Here is a 22046-nt window from a genome sequence, read left to right as displayed (position 1 = left end):
CACATTATATTAGGGAAAGCTGATTTGCAAAAACGAGCAATTTAGGGATAATTGCATACAAAAATGTGTAAATTAGGAGAGAGAAAATGTAAAACTAGGAAATGGTTGGGAAAGCAGGGTCAGCTAGGATAATCATTTTCCTGTTCATGCATGTGTACATAATGGATCACTCCTACAGATGAAACTTGGAGAAAGGGCTGAACTTAATGTTCAGCCAGATTGGTATGGGGTATGTTAAATGGCCCCCAGCCATTTTTAAGAGATAAGTGCTAACATCAATGAATTGGGCTCAGAAACAATTGGGCAGACATTATTATACAGTCATACCTCGGGTTGCGAATGTGATCCGTGCGGGAGGCACATTCGCAACCCGCCGCGCCGCGTCTGCACACGTGTGTGATGCGATTTGGCGCTTATGCACATGCGCATGACGTCATTATGTGTGTCTGTGCATGCGCGAGCGCCGAAACCCAGTAGTAACCCATTCCGGTCCTTCCAGGTTTGACGCGGTCCGCAACACAAAAACTTGCAACCCGCAGCGTTCGTAACCCAAGGTATGACTGTACCTTCAGAATCAGCATAATATGGCTCTGTCTAGATAAACCAGTCACAATTCTTGCATCAGGTGTCAGCACCTGGGCCTTCAAGGCAGCTCTGTGTACAAGGCAGCTGCATAACCCAGCCTATGATACTACCCAGGTCAATCTGAAGACACTAAATTTATACTGCAGTCCTCAGTCTTTTTGCTACAGAACAGTTTTATTTCAGCAAAAAAAAGGAGACTGTTTTATTATTATAGCCTCGTCCACTACCATTTCCCCTTTCTTTTTTTTAGTCAGAGACTCCATCTATCAGATTTTTGTATGCCAAAACTATTGAAAAAAAAGTTCATGAATGAATAAGGCTTTCCATCGTAGGAAGCTTAAAACATACACGAAACAAACGTGAATAGGGAAATAAAACAATAAAGAGACAGCAAAAGCAGAATAGGAGAGCTACAAGTGATTAGCATATTTTAATTACATATAATTGATCTGCCCACCAACATATTGTGCTTATTCTGACATGCCCCCAATTCCCTGAAGGTGGCTTCACAATAGAGCCGTCCATGTGTGAAATGTAAATGAGATTTCTCAGGGACTATTCTCAAGCCAGGTCAGCCTTCTGAGTCGTGGGGTCGTATGCACGGAAAGGGAATCTTTCAAACAGAGCATGCCAGGCTGTCCGTGACAGGGCGCTCATGGGTGGGGGAAGACATAGGGACAGCCATAGCTCAGTGACAAAAGAGTTTACCTCTTGTTCCTCCTGTTAAAAGATGGTTTGGGAATCTGAGTCCCGGAGGTTAAATGCAGCCCTTCAGTACTCCTTGGGGATCTCCCTGGCCCATGCCCCTTCCTCAAATCATGCTTCTCAGTTGCCCTCCTCTGGGTGCTTTTGCCTGGTTGGAAGGTGCCTTTGAACTGTGATAGCGCTTGTTTGGATGGAGAGAGACGTTGGAATAGCTCAGTCATTAGAGCATGAAGAAGAGTTTGGATTTGATATCCCGCCTTTCACTCCCATTAAGGAGTCTCAAAGCGGCTAACATTCTCCTTTCCCTTCCGCCCCCACAACAAACACTCTGTGAGGTGAGTGAGGCTGAGAGACTTCAGAGAAGTGTGACTGGCCCAAGGTCACCCAGCAGCTGCATGTGGAGGAGCAGGGAAGCGAACCCGGTTCACCAGATTACGAGTCTACCGCTCTTAACCACTACACCACACTGGCTTTCTTAATCTCAAGGTTGTGGGTTCAAAAGTTTCCTGGATTGCAGGGGTTGGACCAAATGACTCTTGGGGTCCCTTCCAACTCTACAATTTTATGATTCTGTGTGTGGTCAGAGTCACAGACATTGCTCCACACACTTTTGCTTCTGGCCCCATCCACCTCTGACATGAAGCCACCAGAAGGTTCCTCATGACAGAATGTGGTCCCTGGGCTTCAGATGGCTCCCAATCACTGAGCTAAAGGGATATCAGGTGGCAGGGTTGGGAAACAAGGTTGTATCCCATGCTGGTCATACATTGGGTTGTATCCGATGTAGCGCTAAGTGAAAACCACTTAATTTGTTCTGGCATTCTTGTTCCATTGGTGAAATGTGTTATGCCAGCAGAACATTGTTATGCAAGAGAATGCATAAGTGGGTTGTTGGTGCACATCTTTGGTGCACAACAAGTTTCTGCTAGTTCCATGGTTGCGTTGGATTGATGGGGTAAATTACAACTCAACCATCTGCCCAAGAAAGCGTCTTTGCACTAGCAAAGGAAAATCGGATACAGGCCAAAACCAGGATGGAGTCTTGTGACTCATGTGCGGGGCCAAGGCAGCTCTTTGGTGGCTCTCAGGTAGAGTTTGTGAGTTTACTGGCTTTTAGACCTTATTTGATAGAACAAATATGTACTGGTTGGATCAGTAACATTATGGCTGGTTCAAATCAAATTGCCTTATTGGCATCACAATATAAAACGTTTCAAATCACTGGGATAATTAAAAGGACAAGGGTGAAGCTGTCAAGGGTTATGGGGTCACACTATAGTTGTGTGCACTTAGATGTTCTGCTACGTCCAGTCAATTTCCCAAAGGGATGGTTCATTGGGAACCCTTTTGGGTAAAATTGTGGCTAAAAAGGAAGCTACTAGACCTTCCTAAACTTCCTTGTAGATCAGAATGTAACTCCCAGACTGGTTGCTCATTTCTCCAAATTGTGTGATGAAGTTTTAAGGTGCAAAATGTGTAAACACAAATAAACACACATTTTACATAAAATTTGCAGGCAAAATGCACATTTTATGGATGAACGCATTATAAAGTTTGCATTTTGCATTTTTAAAAGTGTGTACTTCCTTTGAAAACTAGGTGCAAAATGTGGACAATTTAAATGCAGACTTTTTAGGCATTATTTCACAAAACGAAACCCCACACAAATGGGCTGGGGAAGGGGAAGGCCTATGATTGAGCTGCCAGCAAAACTGAAACAGGATGGAAATACACTGTTCAGCCATTCCTATTCTGCTTGGATATAGCAGGGGAAAGGCTTACACACAATGGCTTCGGATTACGGAAGGGAGAAAAATGCGATTCAGTTTTGATTGTAAGGCGAACCTACATAGTTCCTGTTTTTTCAAAACAATACACAAACCAAAACACAGCAATTTTACAATGCATTTCTCCTGCCAAGTAATGTGAAAATAAATGCATGCACAAAAAGTGTGCACATAATTGCATATGTTAATGACTAACATATAGAAGGTAAATATTATATATTATATTGGGACACGGGTGGCGCTATGGTCTAAACCACTGAGCCTCTTGGGCTTGCCGATCAGAAGGTTGGTGGTTCAAATCCCCGCGATGGAGCTCCCGTTGCTGTGTCCTAGCTCCTGCCAACCTAGCAGTTCGAAAGCACACCAGTACAAGTAGATAAATAGGTACTGCTGTGGCAGGAAGGTAAACGGTGTTTACATGAGCTCTGGTTTCCATCATGGTGTTCCGTTGCACCAGAAGCGGTTTAGTCATGCTGGCCACATGACCTGGGAAAGCTGTCTGTGGACAAACACTGGCTCCCTTGGCCTGAAACCGAGATGAGCGCTGCAACCCCATAGTCACTTTTGACTGGACTTAACCGTCCAGCGGTCCTTTCCCTTTCCCTTATTATATATTAGTCAGTAGCTGCTAACCATGTTCTACCTCCACTATTGGAGCCCATATGCTTCTGAATACCAGTTGCTGGAAACTGCAGGAGGGAAGAATGCAGTTGTGCTCATGGGCTGCTCTCATACTTCCCACGGGAATCTGGATGGTCACTGTGAGAGCAGAATGCTAGATGGGCCATTGGCCTGATCCAGCAGGCTCTTATGTTCTTATGGAAACAACACAAAAATGTATTCTAACAGGGGGAAACTGGTTTGCAAAAATGTGCACGTTAAGCAAAACTGGGCACAGAAACACACACACACATATATCATTAGAAGATATTCACACTAAAATGCTTGTGAATTTTCATGAGGGCTTTTTGCCAACTTAGAACCACAAACTGATATGAATACGTGGAGAGCCGCACTTGAGATTGGAAAAAGGAGAAAGAGAGAGAATTCGCAACTGGCAATATTCACCCATTCCTACTCAGGACAAAAAGAGTTGTACAGAAGGTGAATACAGCCCCTGGTCATGTAAGGTGCTGCACTGGGGGGGGGGGGGGTGACCACCCTCCTGTTCCCACCTTCCCGCTGGGCTCAAAAGAAGAAGAACACGGCCAAGCACAAAGAGCTCCTCATTCATCTCAATGGCAGGAACACCATTGCATGGACATCCTTTGGCAAGTGGAGAGCTGCCTTCTCCATCAAAATTAACCTGAAAGCCCCATTCCTGCAGGGTCTGCATAAACACATTTTGAACTGAAATCCAGCCTTTTCTAGATACGCAAACATTGAAACAAGATAGGAAACAGCAACCATGTCTCTCCTGCTTCTAAACACACGTAAAATGATGGTACTTTGAACTGCCTCAAGTCTATCCATTGGACTGGACATTATATTTAGCAATTGGGGTGAAACCTAGATGAGATGTGATGGAGATCTGGAATCGGAACAACAATTTCTTTAGATTTTTCTAAAAAGGGGGAGCGTTGGATTGGGGCAGTGGCCCTGAAGGGAAGGATTTTTTTCACCCTCCTCCCCACTACAGTTTTCCCAGTATAAATAATCCCTGAAACAGCAATTTGCTAGATAGATAGAGATCGCTAGCTAGCTAGCTAGCTAGCTAGCTAGATGATAGATAGATAGATAGATAGATAGATAGATAGATAGATAGATGATAGATAGATGATAGATAGATGATAGATAGATATAGATAGATTCCAACACTACTGTTGCCAGCTGATTGGTGTTTATGAGTCAGAGCAAATAATATAATAAAGGCAAAAATAAAATCATACATATGAGAAGAACCAGTGCTATATATATTCTTTTCTCTCTCTCCTCCCCCCCCCTTCTTCTTGTTAGGCAGGGCACATCATCTCCATAAAAATTGACCAAACAAAAGCTTAATATCCTGCTCCGGCACAGTTATTAATTAAACAAAGGCCCAATTAGCACCTACTTCTTTTCACCTCAATGTTAAAAGCATCCACTTCGCCCTCTCCTGTTTGTCTTCATCCCCTTTCCTCCCCGTGGAAAGCTAAAACCCTACCCCCAAAACCCTTCGGGCCACACGGGGAAGAAAGGAAAGGAAGAGGGCAGAAACACACACACACACACAGAGAGAGAGAGAGAGAGAGAGAGAGAGAGAGAGAGAGAGAGAGACTCTTAAATACTATCTTTCCTCTAGGCAGCAATTTCCACAGATGAAGAGGTCACCACTGTTTAACAGTGTGCCCGCCACGTTAATTTAGTATGACAAGATAAAGCAGTAATCTCTGCTCGGAGAGGCTGTAAACCGCCTGCTATCCAGGGACATGCTCGAGTCGATTTGTACTGTATATCACTTTATACAATTGCCGTGACAAAGCCCCCAGAGTTCTCTCATGTAAATCTCTCCCGCTCTCTCCCTCTCAACTTCGCTGCCAGTCAGACAGAAGCGGATCGGCGTTATAAGCTATGCAAACTTAGTGTCTTATGCATGCCAACCGGCTCCCAATCCCTCCTCCCTCCCCCAGCTCTCCCTCCCTCCCTCCCTCTCGCACACCCCTCCAGAAAAGATGTTTAGGACTTTGATAATCCATTGATCCCACTTCCATATCGGCTTGTATTTTTCAATCTGTCATGTTAAGTTGTCAGAAGGGGCGATTATACCGATGTTTCATGTTTCGAGATTTGCGTTCCCGGGAACGATAGTTTTCAAAAGCCTTTCTTGCGAGGGTTCTGCGGAAAGATTATCCCTAAGAAAGCTGATGCAAATATTATTACTGGCATAAACCTGGTAATAAAAACCGTAAAGTGTTTTAGGTAAAGACATTTTAGAGATATTCCGGGGTTATAAACATAAGAGTTTAAAGCTGGATAGAATTCTCTCTCTCTCTCTCTCTCTCTCTCTCTCTCTCTCTGTGTGTGTGTGTTTTAAACCTGTCAGCTGTTTAGTCTTTTCAGCATGAAGAAGGAACAAAAAAAAAAACATGTAGAAGAGAGAAAATGTTTCTGTCTATATATATATATATATATATATATATATATAATCGCAGAAGAATATGCACCAAGCATCAATAAAGAAAGGTTACATTTCCAGCAAGGCAGCAAAACTCTTTGTTGCATAAAGAGGGCAGTGCTAAACATGTTTACTCAAAAGTAAGTCTCGCTAAGATCAATAGGGCACATAGGATTGCAACCGTAGCAATCATAGTGTGCTTAAGGACACAATGCATCTTAAGTGTGGAATTACTATTCAAAGAATGAAGGCGAATGTTGGAAGGACCAGGGTAGACAAAAGAAAGGACTTATTCACACAACACAGCCAAACTGGGATTCGCTCCCGCAAGACACCAACTTGCACGGCTTTTAAAGAGGATTAGATAAATTCATGGAGGGTAAGGCTATCAATGGCTACTAAGTCCAGTGACTATGTTGCAGGCAGTATGCTTCTTAATTCCAGCTGCTGGAAGCCACAGGAGGGGAGAGTGTGGCTGCGCTCAGTTCCTCCTTGCAGAGGTCCTATAGGCATCTCTGTGGCCATTGTGAGAATAAGATGCTGGACAAGATGGGCCTGGGGCCTAATCCAGCAGTGTCTTCTGACATTCTTAATAAACTTCTATTTTGTTAGTTCATTCATTAGGTACTGTAGGTTCACATTGAGATGTGAACAGAACAAAGCTATCCCTAACTCTATTACATGTTACAAAGAAGAAATGTGGTTCTTGGCTAGAGATAGAGGAGGGATTTTATTCGGTCAACATTTAAAGCTGTACCTACCTAATCTGCACTTTCCAAACTGATACAAGAACAGGAACACAGCCACCTTCGAAATTCGCAACTCTCCAAATTTTGCAATGTATATACAAATGCATCTATTTACCAGGCCAACGAATGCATAACAATGACTGCATTACTGGAAATGACATACAAAATTGCATTGTATTAGGGTAAAGGGATTTGCAAAAAAAACGTGTTAGGCAAAATTGCATACCAAAAAGTCTATGTTAAGAGAAATTTGCACTAATGTGCATTTGAATTCCCATTAGAAATTTGTAAAAAGAAATTAAGTTGGAAACGGAGGCAGAAATATGGAGAACTGAATTTAAGTTTGGGGAAATGAGAAATGGAGAGAATCTGAAATTGAGAGATTTACCCATCCTTATTCTTGACGTAGAGCTGTCACTTTCAATGACATTCCTAAAATTCTCTCAAACATGAAAAGCTGCCTTATGCCAAGTCAGATTCCTTATCCATCTAGACCAGGGCTGCCTACTCTGGCCGGCAGCTGCTCTTCAGAGTCCCAGGCAGGGAAGTATCTTCCCCATCATCTGATGCTTACAACTGGAGATGACAGAGACTGGATGTAGGAACCTGTGCATTCATAGAATGTGCAGTTTCAACCTACAGTACAGCAGGTCAATGTTGTTATTCCCCATATTGCAAATGAGGGCACACAGAGAGTAACTCAAGGAGGAGATACGAAACAAGGTCATCACAGATGCATCCATCTTTTCCCCCCATGGAAGGGCCACACAAGAACTTTCGCAGTAAGAAGTCAGCTCTCAGTGCAGCAGGTGAAAGTTAAGATACGATGTAGTGCATTTGTTCTTCATCTCAACCTCTTATTTACATCTCTTCAAATCCTTATCGGATGGCTGAGGATAAAACGCACACACCGCAACCTACCGAAAGGCAAGCAATTGAAACGACACGCACTGGGCCAACGCTAGATTTGCACACAGACAGGCTGCACGTTTGGATTAAACACAGATCAGGAAGTAAGCTGGAATTAAAGCAAGAGTGCTGACGGAGTGATTTAAGTATGACAGCTTCATTTAGAGCCCAACTCTTTCTGCCTGGATATCTATATGTACACGGACATGAAGGCATATTGGATACTGACAAAGACATATCTGATGTTGGAGCCTGTGCTACAAAACCTGCCAGCTTGCTTCCCAATGAATGTTGTTTTATATTTGGGGAGGCATGGGAACCTAGGGAACTGCCTTAGTTTGGACAGGGGACATACCTACTCCTACCAGAAGATGCTGGGAACAGAAACTGCGACCTTCTACGTGCAAAATGGAGACTGTACCGTTAGATCTAGCTTCAAGGGCCTTCTGGTGAGTCCCTCGCTGAAAGAAGTGAGGTTAGAGGGAACCAGGCAGAGGGCCTTCTTGATAGTGGCACCCTCCCTGTGGAATGCTCTCTCATTGGATGTCAAGGAGATAAGTAATTAGAAGACACCTGAAGACAGCCCTGTACAGTGGTGCCTCGCAAGACGAAATTAATTCGTTCCGTGAATTTTTTCGCCTTGCGATTTTTTCGTCTTGCGAAGCACGGTGTCAGAAAAGTTTTGGGAAAGCTTCAAAAATCACCAAAGTCTTCAAAAACCTCAAAAAAGGCTACCACACCGCGTGCTATGAGTTGCTCCTCAAAGTCAAGTCACAACTGTATTAACGGTGTTAAGAAAAAGGAAACAAACTTGCAAGACGTTTCCGTCTTGCGAAGCAAGCCCATAGGGAAAATCGTCTTGCGAAGCAACTCAAAAAACAAAAAACCCTTTCGTCTTGCGAATTTTCCGTCTTGCGAGGCATTCGTCTTGCGAGGTACCACTGTATAGGGAAGCTTTTAAATGCCTGATGTTTTGTTTCTGTATATGCTGAAAGCCACCCAGAGCGGCTGGGGCGACCCAGTCAGATGGGCGGGGTAATTATAATAATATCATTAAGCTAGGGCCGAATCACTAAACCCCCAAGGGATATCGAAAGGAACCAAAAAAACGAGTAAAGAGGAAGGGATTGATTTAAAGGCACAGGAGCCCTGAAAATAATGGACAGCTCTTTTCTTCACAGTGTTGGACATACAACTGCATTTCATCATCGGAGGTGAGGAGGAGTTTGGCCCAAACCTGGCTGGGTTACTCAGGAAACGGTGGGATGCAACAAGCTAGCAACAATGGAGGAGAAGGTTGTCAATGGCTGCATGCCATGGTGGCAGCAGTGGAAAGTGTTCTTCTGCTTGAATCCTGGTTCCTGGTTCGCCACAGGCAACTGTTCAGCCACTGTTGGCTTGATGGACTTGATCCAACAGGCTCTGGTGTTCTTAAGTTCTTAGCAAAGCACCCTGGACGTTCTATAAAAAGTGTGCGGACGAAGGATGGCCATTGCAAGGGAACAGGTCTAATGTGGAAGCGCCTCTAAGCAACTTCATCTTCCCAATAATTCCGATGTACCTGGATTGTAGATCTGGATGTCCCCACCCTTTTTGCGCGCAATGCGCCATCATTATATTTCAAAAGGTGTGATTAATAATTAAGAGGATTATGATGTTGAATAATCGAAAGGATATCATGTCGCCGAAGCAAAAGAAACAATTACCGGATGCAAAGCTTTTTTAAAAAAATTGGCCCTTGTTCCAAATCATCGGCAAGCGTTCGCTGTGACTTTCGCCTCTATCCTATCTGCAGCTTGCAAACAGATAATCCTGTTTCCAGAGCTCTCCCCCCGCTTCTCCTTCTCCCCATAGGGCTGGTTTGAGTTTTTCAAAGCGCCGGGAAGGGACGCTGTAGAAAACACCCTCCCTCCCACATATAATGATAGCATTGTTTGGGGATCTGTGGCAAAGTCATCCCCAGTTAATTTAGACACAAACTCGAGTCAATTGCTTTATCTTGTGATGTGAGCTTCACAGGGTTCCTGGAGGTTGCTGGCCTTACTTAACATGAGGGGATGCCTCAGCTTCTCACATGTAAGCTGAGTTTTATTGGCAACTGGGAACACAGCGCCGAACTTCCGCAGCTCTGTTGATGCAGGAGGAGGTTTTTTGGGGGGGGGGAGAGAGAAAAGAGCTCCAAAGGTCTTGTCATTAGCGTCGGAAAGCAGTGGCCAATTTAGTGTCTAAAACACTGCGATGGCAACCTAAGTGCTGGCGACTGGGGTGCATCTGTGTGTGCAGAATCGGCATGTAGAACACAGGCCAAGACTTTCAAATCTCTCTTTTTATAATTCCAGGTGTGGAGGGGGGAAATAAACCTCGATATGTGAGCTTGCTGTCGCACATGCTAGTTTCTAAAGGGGACCCTGGGAAGGCAGATAAGCCCATAAGGAATTTCATAGTGGGCCTGGTCAGTATCACGTGGGCTTGCTGAAGAAGGTCACAGCACTACTACTTTAACAATGAATGACTACAAATCAAGATCCCACATCCCCCCCCCCGGCCAAATCCTGCTGAATGTGAACTGGAACTTAAGGTATAGTGTAAGTATTGGGGGGGGGGGAGCGCAGCCCCTTTCAGGGATATTCCAGGCCCCTCCCTGAACATTCATCTTCCATTTATTTTTTTCTTACACGGGTTTCCACAACTTTTTTTATAAAATAGAAAAGTTAAAGTGCTGGATGCAATTGCTCACTAAGAATTGATACAATTCCATACGGTGTTGAGAGAAGACCCCATATCCCCTCACAGAGCCACATTTCCCAGAGTTCCCTGGGAAAAGGGATTGATTGTTGAACCACTCTGAGAATCGTAGCTCTGGGAGGACAACAGGAAGTCTTCTAACACCTACCACTATCCTTAACAAACTACTTCCCATGGGGAAGCCATGACGTTTGTGTGACGATGTATACCGTATTTTTCGCCCTATAGGACGCACGGGCCCATAGGACACACCTAGATTTGGGGAGGGGGAATAAAGGGGGGAAATTATTTTCCCCCCCAGGCGCCGGGCTGGGGGCGGGGGAAGCCCGAGCTTCCCCCGCCCCCAGCCCCCAGAACGGGTCCCAGAGCGATGCCGAAGCTGCGTGCAGCTTCGGCATCGCTCTGGGAGCTTGCACAACCTTCGGGAGCCCGGCGCAGCTTTGCGCCGGGCTCCGGGGGGTTGTGCGGAGCTGCGCCGAGCCCAGGAGTGCAGGCAGCTCTGCGCAACCTTCGGGAGCCCGGCGTGGCTTCGGGCCAGGCTCCCTAGGGTTGCACAGAGCTTCCTGAAGCCTGGAGAGCGAGAGGTCTCGCTCTCCAGGCTTCAGCGAAAGCCTGTATTCGCCGCATAGGACGCACACACATTTCCCCTTCATTTTTGGAGGGGGGAAAGTGCATCCTATAGGGCGAAAAATACGGTACTTGTTTATTTGTACAGCTCTGCTACCGTGTACACAGATTGTACACTCATCCGCAGTTACATGTGAATAGGGGTGTTTGCCCATTTCATTCAACAACCTCACAGGGTTGTTGTGGGGGTTAAACCTCGAACTACTTGTACAAAAAAATGGGACATAAATGTAATAAATAAAACTAAATAGAAACAATTTCAATTATTTTTGCCACCTGCTTCATTGGACATTTGGAATATGGGATTCTTATCTTCTCAAAATTTTAGGAGCACTATTATTTATGTGGAGTTTGTTGGTGCCCTTGACAAATAAATACAAAAGCTTCACGATATGCTTACGACCTCTTCTCTTTTTTTTATATTGCTGTATTTTGTATTTTACTTCTGGGGATTTTTGTTGCTATTCTAAACCTTTCCTCATCTGAAAATCAACAAAAAATATTTTTAAAAATAGCTGAACTCCATAAACCAGTGAGTATGCACGCTTTCACACAAACATTTGCACATGTGTGAAGACAGCTTATATAACTGTGTTCAGTGCAACATGTAAACAAGCCTTATAAGTGCATAGCTCAACTTTCTGCATGCACAGATACACAGATTGCACATTTGTTCTATGCAATATATGAAGGCACCTAACAAGGGCAGTCAAGTACACAAAATGGGGTTGAGGAAACAGCCAATGTGATATAATGACATAGGGAAATGTACGCTACAGAGGAGGATTGAGAACCATAGCTGTCATTTATCCCTTTTTCTAACGGAAATTCCCTTATTCTGAATAGGATTCCTCGCATGAAAAGGGAAAAGTTGACAACTATGGTGAGAACTTGACAAAGGGCTTCCATTTTCAGTGACCACCTGGCCTTCATCATAATATCGAGATTCACCCATCAACAAATTGTCTCAGCAGCCTCCTCTCACTTCTGTGAAGAGGGGCAGAGCAGTCTCTCTCTTGGCTCTGTGGCCCATTCAAAAATATTTATTGCTGACTTTCACTGGTCTGGAAAAATAAAAGCCACCAGAACGGACTATCTGAATACTCTGGCGGCCTTCAAGGCACAGGTTTCCACCTCGTTGGGTTTGTACACAATGTTTCAGCTGCCCCGAGTGAACCGGGCGTTTGCTCGTATTGACACAAGAGGCTCAAGCACAAATATTTTCTGGTATGAAGTCATTCAATTGTTCCCCCTGCTTAGGTGTGTGCCTGTATGACTGGAAACAATGGGAAACCTACGGTTCCCAGCACATTTATAAAACAACGTGTTTGCTTTTCAGGTGATTATTTTCTGCTTAACTGATTCCAAATGACTCTCTTAAAAAGACGCCAGGGCTTCGCACTGAGTTGCTCCTAAACAAGAGGTTGCCAACCAGCCCCACCCTGGCTCACCAATGCAGTTGCCCCCCTCCCCGCCCAGCCCGTGGACTTCTCAGTCACCCCTAATATGACACCGCAGGGTAGCCTAAGGCAACTACATTGTCTTAAGTTCACTGTCATTGTGTGCTCTGCCCCCTGCTTTTTGTTTTGCTACTTAAAAAATGTCAGTACCAAAGGCCAATGTAAACGACTTGCATCATAATAATCTCCTGCCTTTGTTTTCATTTTTAATTGCAAACTCGCAACTGCAAACTCACAAATGCCCCCGAGGGTCATCTAGTCCAACCCCCTGCAATGCAGGAATCTCAGCTAAGCATCCATGACAGATGGCCATCCAACCTCTGCTTAAAAACCTCCAAGGAAGGAGAGGGCCTTGGGAGATGCCCAGTGATGCTGAGTGTTGACTCCAGTCCCAATCTCCACTCCGAGTTTTCCTCTCTCAGCCTAACCCACCTCACAGGGTTGTCGCGTGGATAAAATGAGGAATGTTGGGATATAAATGCAATAAACCGATGTACGGGAAGCCTTGCCTAAAACTGAAATGCTAGCTCTGAAGGTGTATTACATTCTTTCTGCCGCCGCCGCTGCTTGATGCAACATGGACTGCTTTGTTTATTCCGCCCCGGGGGTTATTTTGTAAGACAATGTGCGTGTATACACTGAAAGGCAGAAATATCAAACGTCAGTTTGCAAGCCTGGAAATTATATGTATGGAAACAGCTTTCAAGTGCTACTTTGGTGATGACATTTAGTGCAACAGTGTTTTCAACAATATAATTCCATCATAAGATAAATATCAATTTAGCATGGAAAAAAGACATTGAAGGAAGACAATTGCAAACTTTCATCGCCATTATTTGCTTCATTTTAACTGAACTGGCCTTGTTCGGGGAAACTGGCCCGCCTCTTACGGAAACAAGAGCGTGGAGTTTAAACTGCGAAATTGTGCGTGCATTGTGTGTCTGCAGCAGTGCATAATTACGCTACGTACTAACTATGCCTTATTGCCATGCTGCACATATGGCATCTAAGCAAGCTCTATCTGAATCTTTGCAAATCTATTCGCCATGCGATTTGAGCGGAGCACATTCCACATCGTTCAAAAGTAATTACACTTTTGTCTCCAGTGTAGGAGACGGCTTTCCCCCAAACAATGAAAATTCTCATTATTGGAGCTGGCACAATAACTACACTGGTGTTCACAACACTCTGCATTGTCCCATCACAATTAAAAGGGGGGAACCTATCCGAAGCTCGATGCACAAAAGGTACGCTTGCAAAACTACATTCCTCCTCCAGAGCTGTTCTCTATTTCTTTTTTTTTATTAAAAAAAAAAGGTCTGTGGAGCACGCAGATTGCTAATAGAACAGAGAGGAGGCTGACAGACTGAACTGCGAACCAGGACATCACCATTGCCACCAACAGCACACAGACCCATTGGGATTTTTTCGCTGCCATTTGCTTGCAAAACAGGTTCCATCCCTCTCTCAGCATTAGTCCTCATCTGCAATATGGGGATGAAAACCTCAGGCCTCCCTTACAAGGCTGTGGTAAGGAATGGGGGGAGGGAGAGGAGACTTCTTAAAATCTAGATTCATGGCACTCCTCCGAGGAGCTCAAGGTGGTATACATGGAGCTCCCTCTGCACATTTTATCTCTGCAATAACCCTATGAGGCAGGATAGGCTGGGGAAAGATACATAGAATGGCTAGCTGGATGGGTCTTTTAGTGCAGAGCTTTGTGGTTCACAGGAAATTTGAACCTCAGCCTCCCAAACCCTAGTCTGACATTGTAACCACTGTGGAACCATCCAGGCAGTTTATCAGCCATTAATACTATTTTAGAGGGTTGGGATAGATGACCCTCGGGTACCTTCCCACTCTACAATTCTATGGTTCTACCCCATACAAATGAGAAATTTGAGGCTTGAACAGAGAGGAGTCACCAGAAAGGGAGGAAAACACACACACACACACACACACACACACCCCTTGGACAAGTTGTTTCCGTCTAGCCCCCCTATCTTTGCTGCCTTCTTTCAAAAAAGCTTAACCAAAGCTTATTTTTTTATGATTGTAAGTTGTTTTAAACTGCTTTTCATATTGTGTTTTAATGCTGTAAACCACCGTGAGAACTTAGGGCGAAGGGCGGGCAATAAATAAATAAAGAAGACAAACCTAAATCCCACTTTACCTGTCCTGTACTCCCCACCACCACACTTTTTTTCTTCTTCTGGTGTTACCACTGGTTTGTGTGTGTGTGTGTGTGTGTGTATGTGTGTGTGTCCAGGAACAGTCACCGACATGTATCTTGACTCCCAAAATGTAAGCTAGTAATGTACATACAGTGTTAACTCGGGTTAAAAACATAATACGCTCCAGAGGTCTGTTCTTAACCTGAAACTGTTCTTAACCTGAGGTACTACTTTAGCTAATGGGGCCTCCCGCTGCCATCATGCTGCTGAGCGTGATTTCTGTTCTCATCCTGAAGCAAAGTTCTTAACCTGAGGTACTATTTCTGGGTTAGCGGTGTCTGTAACCTGAAGCGTCTGTAACCAGAGGTACCACTGTACAAGGATGTTGCATCTAGGCTTTCTTTTTCGTTCTCTTTGCTTCTGTGTGTCCTCTCTCACTTTAAGATAAACACACACACACCTACCAGGTTATTCTTTGCAAAAGGTACTTCATCCAAGAAATAAAATTATCAACCCTCCATGGACCACTGGAAACTCCCCACTTTTGTGTGGATGCTGACATTTTGGCTACAACACGATCCACATTTGGACAACGAGCTTGCTATGAGAAGCGCAAGAATCAGCTGCACTTCTGCATGCTTGCAGAGAAATCTCATGCTAATGCTCAAATTGTGTCCATATCTGGGTGCTCCCAGGTGCCTCAGTGTGCTCCTGATTCACACATCACATCTGTTTTGGCAGGCATGCCAACCTCAAGATTCCAGCATTGCAGAGGGTTGGACTAGATGACTCTCAGGGTCCCTTCCAACTCTGCGATTCTGTGATTCTATGTGGATTGTGAACCTCTTTGTGCCTTCTGTAATTCCCCCTCATCCCTGCAAAGTTACCCTACCCTCCAACCACTCCTGTTCTACAAAATACCCTCCCTAAATCCACAGATCTCCTATGAAGTCAGTGTAGCTCTCTTATCTCTACCCTACTAGGAAATCTGAAGGTGTAGGGAGGAGGAAGTGTGGGACAGCCAGGGGGAGAATGACACATGCAGGAGGGAGAATGAAAGCAGTTCACAATGCACATTAAGCCGAGCTATGGGTGGGTCCTTCATTCCGCAACCCCACTGGGGAGAAGGGAGGTGATTTCTATTTCACTATATCATTTGAATTATCTGAGGATTTCAACAACTGCTTCCCAACTTGCCGAGGCCCTCAGCAGAGAGCTGGGGGCTAGAGAGAGTTGGTGCTTTTGGTCCTTGATGAAACAACACTCTGTTGGAAGAAGGGGGCGCCAGGAAGAAAAGTGGTCCGGCTAGGTCAAAGTTTTCCCATTATTGTGATGTGTTCCGTACATGTGATGGCAAAGCCGCGCACCATACAAAAGGAGAGGTCTTTAGATGCCAAGCTATTGTGGAGGCAAAAGCGAAAGCACAATAGGAGCCTGGAGGAGACCTACCATTGTGTTTTGCTGAGAGGTGGGAGTTCTGTGGCCGCAAGGCTCCTGCGTCAGCAGAGAAACCGGCTGAAATTCCTCAGAATGAGGCTTGTTGGGATAACTCACATGCAAAGGAAGGTGAAAGGCTTGGAGCCCGTCACTCTCCTCTTCTTCCACTTTCTGTCTGCCTGTCACCATGGCTACCTCTCCATCTGTTTCCCCATACGGAGAGGCTGGTCGCTTGGAAGACATCCTACAAGGAACAAAAGAGGGGGAAATAATGAAACCTCCACATAAATCCTTAATGCCGTCATTGTGTGGTGAGGGGCCATTGTAACAGAAATGCCTTTTTTGTGCTGGCGGAGAGCAGGAAACCATCCAAATACCACTGCAAAGCACACACAATCGGGAACAACGGCCAAGCAGGTAGCAGCAGAATAGCGCCTGTTTGTTGTGAGAATAATACGCTAATATAGCACTCTCTTGTATGCTGGGTTCTTAAACACAGTCACAAGGGGAGGGGGAAATTACCTAAGAGCACAACATAATGAAATGCAATTCCACTTTATTTTATTTTTATATAGTCAGAGGGGGACTTGATTCTCTCTCTCTTAAAAAAACACCACGTTTTGGAAGAGTTTGCAAAAGGCAGAACATCTGTCTGGTGTACATGGCTGTTGACTTGCTCCACTCACTCACTCACTCACTCACTCACTCTCACACACACACACCATATTTTCTGCATTGAAGCGGGGGGGGGGGGGGAACCATAATGTTGTGAAGCTCAAACTTTTGTGCTTCTGAAAGTTAGCAGTTGTGTTAGCAGCCATTGTGTGTGCATCTGTATTTGTGTGTTTAAGCCACCAACTGGAACAGTAAAGGCTGGTCCACACATGGGTAAGAGTAGAATCAAGTGAGAGTAAGACCAAGTGATGACTTGCTTGTGAGTACCAGCTATCACAGAGGGAGAACTTTCCTATCATTCGGTGTCAACTTTTAGTGCATGAGTCTGAGATGCCCAAAGCGTTGAGTGATCAAATGACAGCCCTCTGGACACCACCCTATTCAAACTCATGTACATAGCCCTTGGGACCAGGATACCTTTTTTAAAAAAAGGCACCTCATCCCTTATATACCCAACTGATCACTGTGTTGCACATGAGAGGGCTTCCTGCAGATTCCATCCTATCTAGAGGTCTGTTCTGCAGGATGTTGAAATAGAGTCTTTTGTGTGGTGGCCCCTAATACTTTCGGATACACATCAGATGAACACCATTTCTAGTGAGTTGTCAGCATCTGTTGGATACTTTCCTCTTTGAGCAAGCCTTCCAAGTGGAGAATTTTTTTAAAAAAACAAACAAACAGATGGCATGTTTTTGGATTTCAAATTGTTTTTATATATGTGGTTCTTTGAAATGCTCTTATGTGTGTAATGGGGTTTTTTTGTTTTTGTTTTTAAAAAATAAAGGTTGTTTTGACTGCTTTTATATATGCACTTGTTTTGCATACGGTATATTAAATAAATAAATATGGTGATGATGTCAGCTTGATGGAGGGTGCTGCTTGTGTCAGTGCAAAGCTGAAACACCACTAACCAATTTGGTAAGAGCGTTGTGGCTCAGGACCCTCAGTCCAAAGGGACCATAGGTGACAAGGTATGGTAAAATGGATGGTTATATGGATTCTGGCTAAGCAGAGCAAACTTAAGACCTAAAATTATTTCCTGCTGTCTCACCATTAAGATCCTCAAACATGAATTACAAGGACAATCTAGTTTCAGGACTTCAATGGGCAAAATTATTACTTTAATTAAGGGCTTATCCACACTTAATTCAGACCCTCCAAGTGTCCCTATTTTTCAGGGACAGTTTTGACTTTACAGACATCATCCTGATTTCTGATTTGATCCAGGAATGTCCCACTTTTCCTTAGAATGTCCTTATTTCCATTAGAAAGACGTGGGAGGCTATAGAGCTATGTCACCCCCAAGCCAAGGAGATAAGTAACTATAGAACCTTTAGAAGACATCTGAAGGCAGCCCTCTGTAGGGAAGTTTTTAATTGTTTAATGTTCTCTTACGTTTCTATATATGTTGGAAGCCACCCAGAGAGGCTGGGGAAACCCAGTGAAATGGGTGGCGTAAAAATAATAAAAGTAGTAGTAGTAGTAACACCCCTATTTTCATCAGTAAAATGTTGGAGGGTATGTAAACTTTTGCCAGACTTTCCCAGTCCATGTCTGAGTGCTCGCCCCCCTCCCACTGCTTTCCTCAGGAAAACCTGTAAAGCTAAATGGGAACAAATAGCAATTCAGGTTTTCTGTGGATTCCCATTTGCTCCAATTCAGTGGTAAAAAGTAGGTTTTCCTAGGGAAAGTGCTGGAGCAAAAAAGAACGAGCTTGGACATGGACCTAGAAAGCCCAGATCTTTAAGCCCCTTGAAGGGAAATGAGACAGATGGGATAGACAGATATATAGATAGATAGCTAAATGGGCAGACATGAAGGTAAAAATCCTTGCTGCTTAAAACTGGGCTAAATTTGCTGGCTTAAGTGAAGCAACTTTGGAGCAAGTGGCCTGAAGGATATAAATACACAGGTGCTCCTGAATGCATAATGTCCGGGCACCATTTCTTGGGCAAGTAAGAAAAATAAAAGAAAACCCAACATTCACAACATTCCAATAACAGCATTGCTGATTTTCTTTTTCACAGTTGGAAAAGGTCCGTTTCAAAAGCCTAGTACCCACTTGAACCACAGAGGGTGTTGCGGGGACCGAAGGGTGCTGTGATCTTGAGAATGTCCATAGAATTTGGCACAGTGAACATGAAATAGCACTCAACTGGGCCAGGCAGCAAGCAGCACCTTTAAACAGCCTTTAATAAGGGCTTATTTCACTCCTAATGACCTGATTTGAAAAGCCATTCTCCCCCTCAAAACTGTGAGACTTAATAATAATAAAAAACATTTTATGACTGATCCCTTCTCTCAGGAATACTTGAGAAGTTTGGTTTCTGTGAATTTCAGTGCAAACTGACAGGATCGGCAGATCAGCACCAAATATCCTTGGGATTTTGCACTTCCCTGAATTTTGTGATACGGTTCTTGGTTCAAAAAGAGACCCAGAATGCAAATGTGTATTTTAGCATAAAATATGTTCTAAATTGCGTAAGTCGAGGGCCAAAAAGACAAACTTAAATTCTATTTTGTGATAAAATTTGTGTTTAAATATGAATGTTCCTACAGCATTTTTTAAAAAGTACAAAATTGTTAAGGGCTAGAAGCAGACAGATCCATCCATCCCTACCTTTAACTAACTATGCATGCTCATCATCTGTTGCTTAAAACAGGAAGGGGAACTTGTTGCTACCCATCCAATGCTGGACTCCAGCTCCCATCAGTCTAAGCCTGCATGGCCAATGGCCACAGATGACAGGAGCTGGAGTCTCAACAACACCTGGAAGGACACAGGATGCCCATCTCTGGTCTACAAGGAGAAAACAGTTTGGATATCTGATAGGTTTGTGGCAAACCTTGTCTTTTCAGGTGGAACAGAGGACAAAAGCATATTCTAGTCATTTTAACATGGTGCCATGAATGTGAATTTTATGGAGTAATTAATATATATATATATATATGTATTTGTATAAATGCCCCAGCACCAAAGAGCTACTGCCCAAAGCCCAAACATTTAACAAAATTTAGGGAAAAGCAGAATTCACCATGAATCCTACCAGTTACTTTCTAATTCTCCAATAAATAAATAGACCTGGCATCTAATCCGAAGTCAAATGCTATCAGCCATCTTAAGACATCTTAAAGGTAAAGGTAAAGGGGCCCTGACCATTGGGTCCAGTCGTGGCCGACTCTGGGGTTGCGGCGCTCATCTCGCTTTATTGGTCGAGGGAGCCGACGTACAGCTACCAGGTCATGTGGCCAGCATGACTAAGCCACTTCTGGCGAACCAGGGCAGCTCACGGAAATGCCATTTACCTTCCCACCAGAGCGGTACCTATTTATCTACTTGCACTTTGACGTGCTTTCGAACTGCTAGGTTGGCAGGAGTAGGGACCGAGCAACGGGAGCTCACCCCACCGCGGGGATTCGAACCGCCGACCTTCTGATCAGCAAGCCCTCGGCTCTGTGGTTTAGACGACAAATACAAGTTTCCTCAGAGGTTCATGCCTCCAAGGCAACTGCATGCATGTGCCTTTCAAGGAGAGGCTATGCACACCCTGTTCTAATGAAACAAAGGAGGGGAAATGGAGGGCAGGGATGGAATCGAGTGTTTGGAACCATGAGCAGGAGCCCTCCAAACTGGCAGCATTTTGTTGCAGTTCTACCTTTACATTAACAAGATAATAATGTGCTTAATTTGTAACCCACTAAGCTGAATGCCCCCCTTCATGGATCACTGCCTTGTTGTGGCAAAGGGGCTTGAATAACTCCAGGAAGCTATGAGCTATGCCGTGCAGGGCCACCCAAGACGGACAGGTCATAGCCAAGAGTTTAGACTAAATGTGATCCACCTGGAGAAGGAACTGGCAAACCACTCCAGTATTTTGCCAGGAAAACTCCATGGACATGAAAAAAGGAGAAGCTTTGAGAAGAAAGTGAGCGTTTCCAAGGCATGCTCTGGTTCATGAGGTCATGGAGAGTCGAACATGATGAAGACGACTAAACAATAAAGCTAAACCCAGGTTGGCCACTAGAACTCCAATAAGCCTCAATGCTTTGCCCAGAGGAACACAGGAAGCTTGCCTTATACTGAGTCAAATTCATTGGCCCATGTACCTCAGTATTGTCTACACTGGCTGGCAGTGGCTCTCCAAAGTTTCAGATGAGGAATCTCCCCCAGTCCTGCCTGGAGATGTCGGGGATTGAACCTGAAACCTTCATCATGCAAGGAGAAGCTCTACCCCTGAGCAACACCATGCCTCCTTGCAAAAGCAGGGATGCTGTCAAGGATCTGGTTGACCCACAAAATCTGTTGAGCTGATTTTATATTGTTGGATCACAAGTTGCCCAAGCCTGAAAGATAATGGACACAATATACCTCAAAGCATTCCTCAGAAAGACCCACAAATGGAAACCGCTAATGTTCTCCCGCTCATTGCAGTGGAGTGTGCACCATAGTGGATCGTGCCCTTTTGCAAATACTTTCTAACAGATTTTGATAACCTCCCACTGCTTTGACTTGGCTCGTTCAATGAGGGATGATTCCTTCAGAGGCATCTCAACCCAAAGCAGATGCACAAAGCGTCCCACATTCAGAAGGGTGTTGTCATCTTACGCACAGCCATCTTCAATTCCAACTCAACTGCTTATACCATAAAATTATGAAAGTCTAATCTTGTTACATTCAGCAAAATGCTCCAGAAATACTTCAAGAAATCCACAAAGGCACTTGAGGTGGGGGGGGGGGGAGAGAGAACTGGCTTAGCCATGTCTTTAAAAGTGACAAACACCGAAGTGTCAGGAGAAAAAGATATGGGGCTATAAATCGTAACTTGTTGGGGAATTAATTAAAGGATTCATCAATCATTACGCGGCTAACACCACATCTATATGTATATACAGCTGAAATCCCATCAGCTGCCACAACCTTACAGCAATCCACAGGTTCACAACTCCCGAAGTCCTTCTCTTCTGACTATTTATAAATGACTTTGTATAATCTAGCATTAAGACCTGTAATTATAAAACAGCATTAAAAACAGGCCTGCATAGTTATGGATAATTACAGTTGGTACACTTTGGAGCAGAAAATTCCCAACAGAAAAAGA

General features: G+C 44.3%; 1 protein-coding gene across 10 annotated transcripts in view; it reads right to left on the bottom strand.

The window, feature by feature from the left end:
* The window catches only part of SOX5 (SRY-box transcription factor 5), a 771121-nt gene that overhangs the window by 317407 nt on the left and 431668 nt on the right, over window positions 1–22046 (bottom strand). For 6 of the 10 annotated variants that reach the window (XM_028746002.2, XM_028746004.2, XM_077935289.1 and 3 more), the window contains one exon: window positions 16285–16516. The exons of 2 other annotated variants lie outside the window; for them this stretch is intronic. In XM_028746002.2, the coding sequence (XP_028601835.2) occupies window positions 16285–16515 (231 nt within the window). In that variant the 5' untranslated portion in view covers window position 16516. The remainder of the gene's footprint in view (window positions 1–16284; window positions 16517–22046) is intronic. 2 more of the 10 variants (XM_077935290.1, XM_077935291.1) reach the window with 1 other exon arrangement.

The sequence above is a fragment of the Podarcis muralis genome, chromosome 10 (genome assembly GCF_964188315.1).
Source record: "Podarcis muralis chromosome 10, rPodMur119.hap1.1, whole genome shotgun sequence".
In the NCBI taxonomy this organism is placed as follows: Eukaryota; Metazoa; Chordata; class Lepidosauria; order Squamata; family Lacertidae; genus Podarcis; species Podarcis muralis.
Note: the sequence above shows the minus strand (reverse complement) of the source record. Positions and strands in the feature narration are given on the sequence as shown.